At 54.2% G+C, this 1650-nt stretch overlaps 1 protein-coding gene across 2 annotated transcripts in view; it reads left to right on the forward strand.

The window, feature by feature from the left end:
- Window positions 1-883: 883 nt before the first annotated feature.
- ERMARD (ER membrane associated RNA degradation) overlaps window positions 884-1650 on the forward strand; it is a 26130-nt gene continuing 25363 nt past the window's right edge. Inside the window, exon 1 of one of the 2 annotated variants that reach the window (XM_039707732.1) lies at window positions 884-1263. In XM_039707732.1, the coding sequence (XP_039563666.1) occupies window positions 948-1263 (316 nt within the window). In that variant the 5' untranslated portion in view covers window positions 884-947. The remainder of the gene's footprint in view (window positions 1264-1650) is intronic. The other variant, XM_039707734.1, reaches the window with a different exon arrangement.

The following is a 1650-nucleotide window of genomic DNA, read 5'->3' on the forward strand; positions in this document are numbered from 1 at the left end:
ACACTGTTATAATCAAGACAGGCCATAGATAAAAAGCATTTTTCTCTGGGAGTTTTGGCTTATTTCTTCTTTTCTTCAACTTTTTACAAGTATTTTAATTCTCTTTAAGGAGCAAGAACATCTTTCACACAGTAGTAAAAACTGAAAAGCAAATTTTAATGAAACTGTGTTTTCTTAGCCCAGCCATCCTCAAAAAAAAAGCAGTATGCAGCATCTCCACCACATTGCCAGTAATGTCACTTCTTAGTATTGCTGAGACTCTCCTGCGTGAACTCAGACAAATGAAGCAACAGCCCCAGTCAAAACAACATTGCATTATTTTGTGACACAGCTGTCTCATCAGTAGTTCATTTCTACTTCCCACAAGAATATTCATGCGCTCCAAATTTTTTAACTGCTAGACAAACACCTGAACAGGGCCAAAGCAACGCTCTGGTATACCAAAACTTCCAAGAGACTTCAAAATGTCATTAAAAGACAGACCTCAACCTGACAGTTTGGTGGAAGTGCCGGATATCAGTTTCTCATTTCACTTTGTAATTTTTCATTGATTATACCCACTACTGTTACAAAGTATGAGTATCCACAACAAAGAGATCTCTATTTCCATACTTCTTCCTTATTTGCTTAAAATTTCACGAAATTCAATGACAGTTGTTTGTTGCAGACGACTTAGTATATGAAGGGAAAACATCTGCCATCTAAAGGCACAATGCTGTTCAACCACCTTTACTGTTCAAAAACAGAAAAAAAGGGGATAGCTCTGTGGCTCTCTTTACATGAAAAGTCAAGTACTGTCCAAAAAAGCCCCTTTCTCCCTGAAAACGCATGTTTCTGTAAAAAGATTGTTAGTCCTTACAAAACATGGTGACGTTACAAACTTCTGGTAAGTCTGTCACTGTAAGATCGACGTAACATTGCTTTACTAAGCGATCGAGAAGCCTGAAATGCCCGAGACGTATTTCAAAGGGCGACTGCCAATCTGCGCTGGGAGTCTTTGGCGCCACAAGTGCCCGCGATGCCTGGGATGCGCGGGAGCAGCGGGCACGGCCAACGCGGAACTGTCCGCCGCCAGACCTAAACTTTCCCGGCAGCGGCGCTGCCGCCGTGAGGACTCAACGGCCGCGCCGCCCCCGGGAAGACGCAGAGGGACTTTTGGGAAGGAGGACGGCCCCGGGCACCCAGCCCCGGACCCGCGCTCAAAGTTCGGCCCAGGGCGCGGGAGGCCGCCCGCTGCCGCCCGGCTCCGCCAGCGGGCGCGAGGTGAGCCCGGGGCGGACGGGTCGGGTCGGGTCGGGTGCCGCTCGGGCGGCCGCGCGGCCCGGCCGCGAGCGCGGAGCCGAGCCGCCGCGGTAGCGCTTGGGCAGTAGCGCGGGACGGAGGGGCAGCATCCCCCCGGCAGGGTGGTCAGCGCCGAGCGCGGGAGCTGGCACCCTGCAGGGCCGGGCTGCTCCGCTCCGCCGGCAGGCTCCCGTCTCCGGGAACGTCAGCCGGGGACGAGCTACGTTTGTGAACCATCAGCCCCCGCAGGAGGGGGGTTCGGGGGGCGGGGGGCGCACTCGGAGGAGCCGCCACGAACGCGCTCGCCCCTGCGGCGGCGGGAGGGCGCGTGCGGCCGCTCCCCGCCGCTGCGCGGTCGCGCCGAGCCCG

This window comes from Passer montanus, unplaced genomic scaffold, assembly GCF_014805655.1.
Source record: "Passer montanus isolate IOZ18808 unplaced genomic scaffold, ASM1480565v1 scaffold2, whole genome shotgun sequence".
NCBI classification, from domain to species: domain Eukaryota; kingdom Metazoa; phylum Chordata; class Aves; order Passeriformes; family Passeridae; genus Passer; species Passer montanus.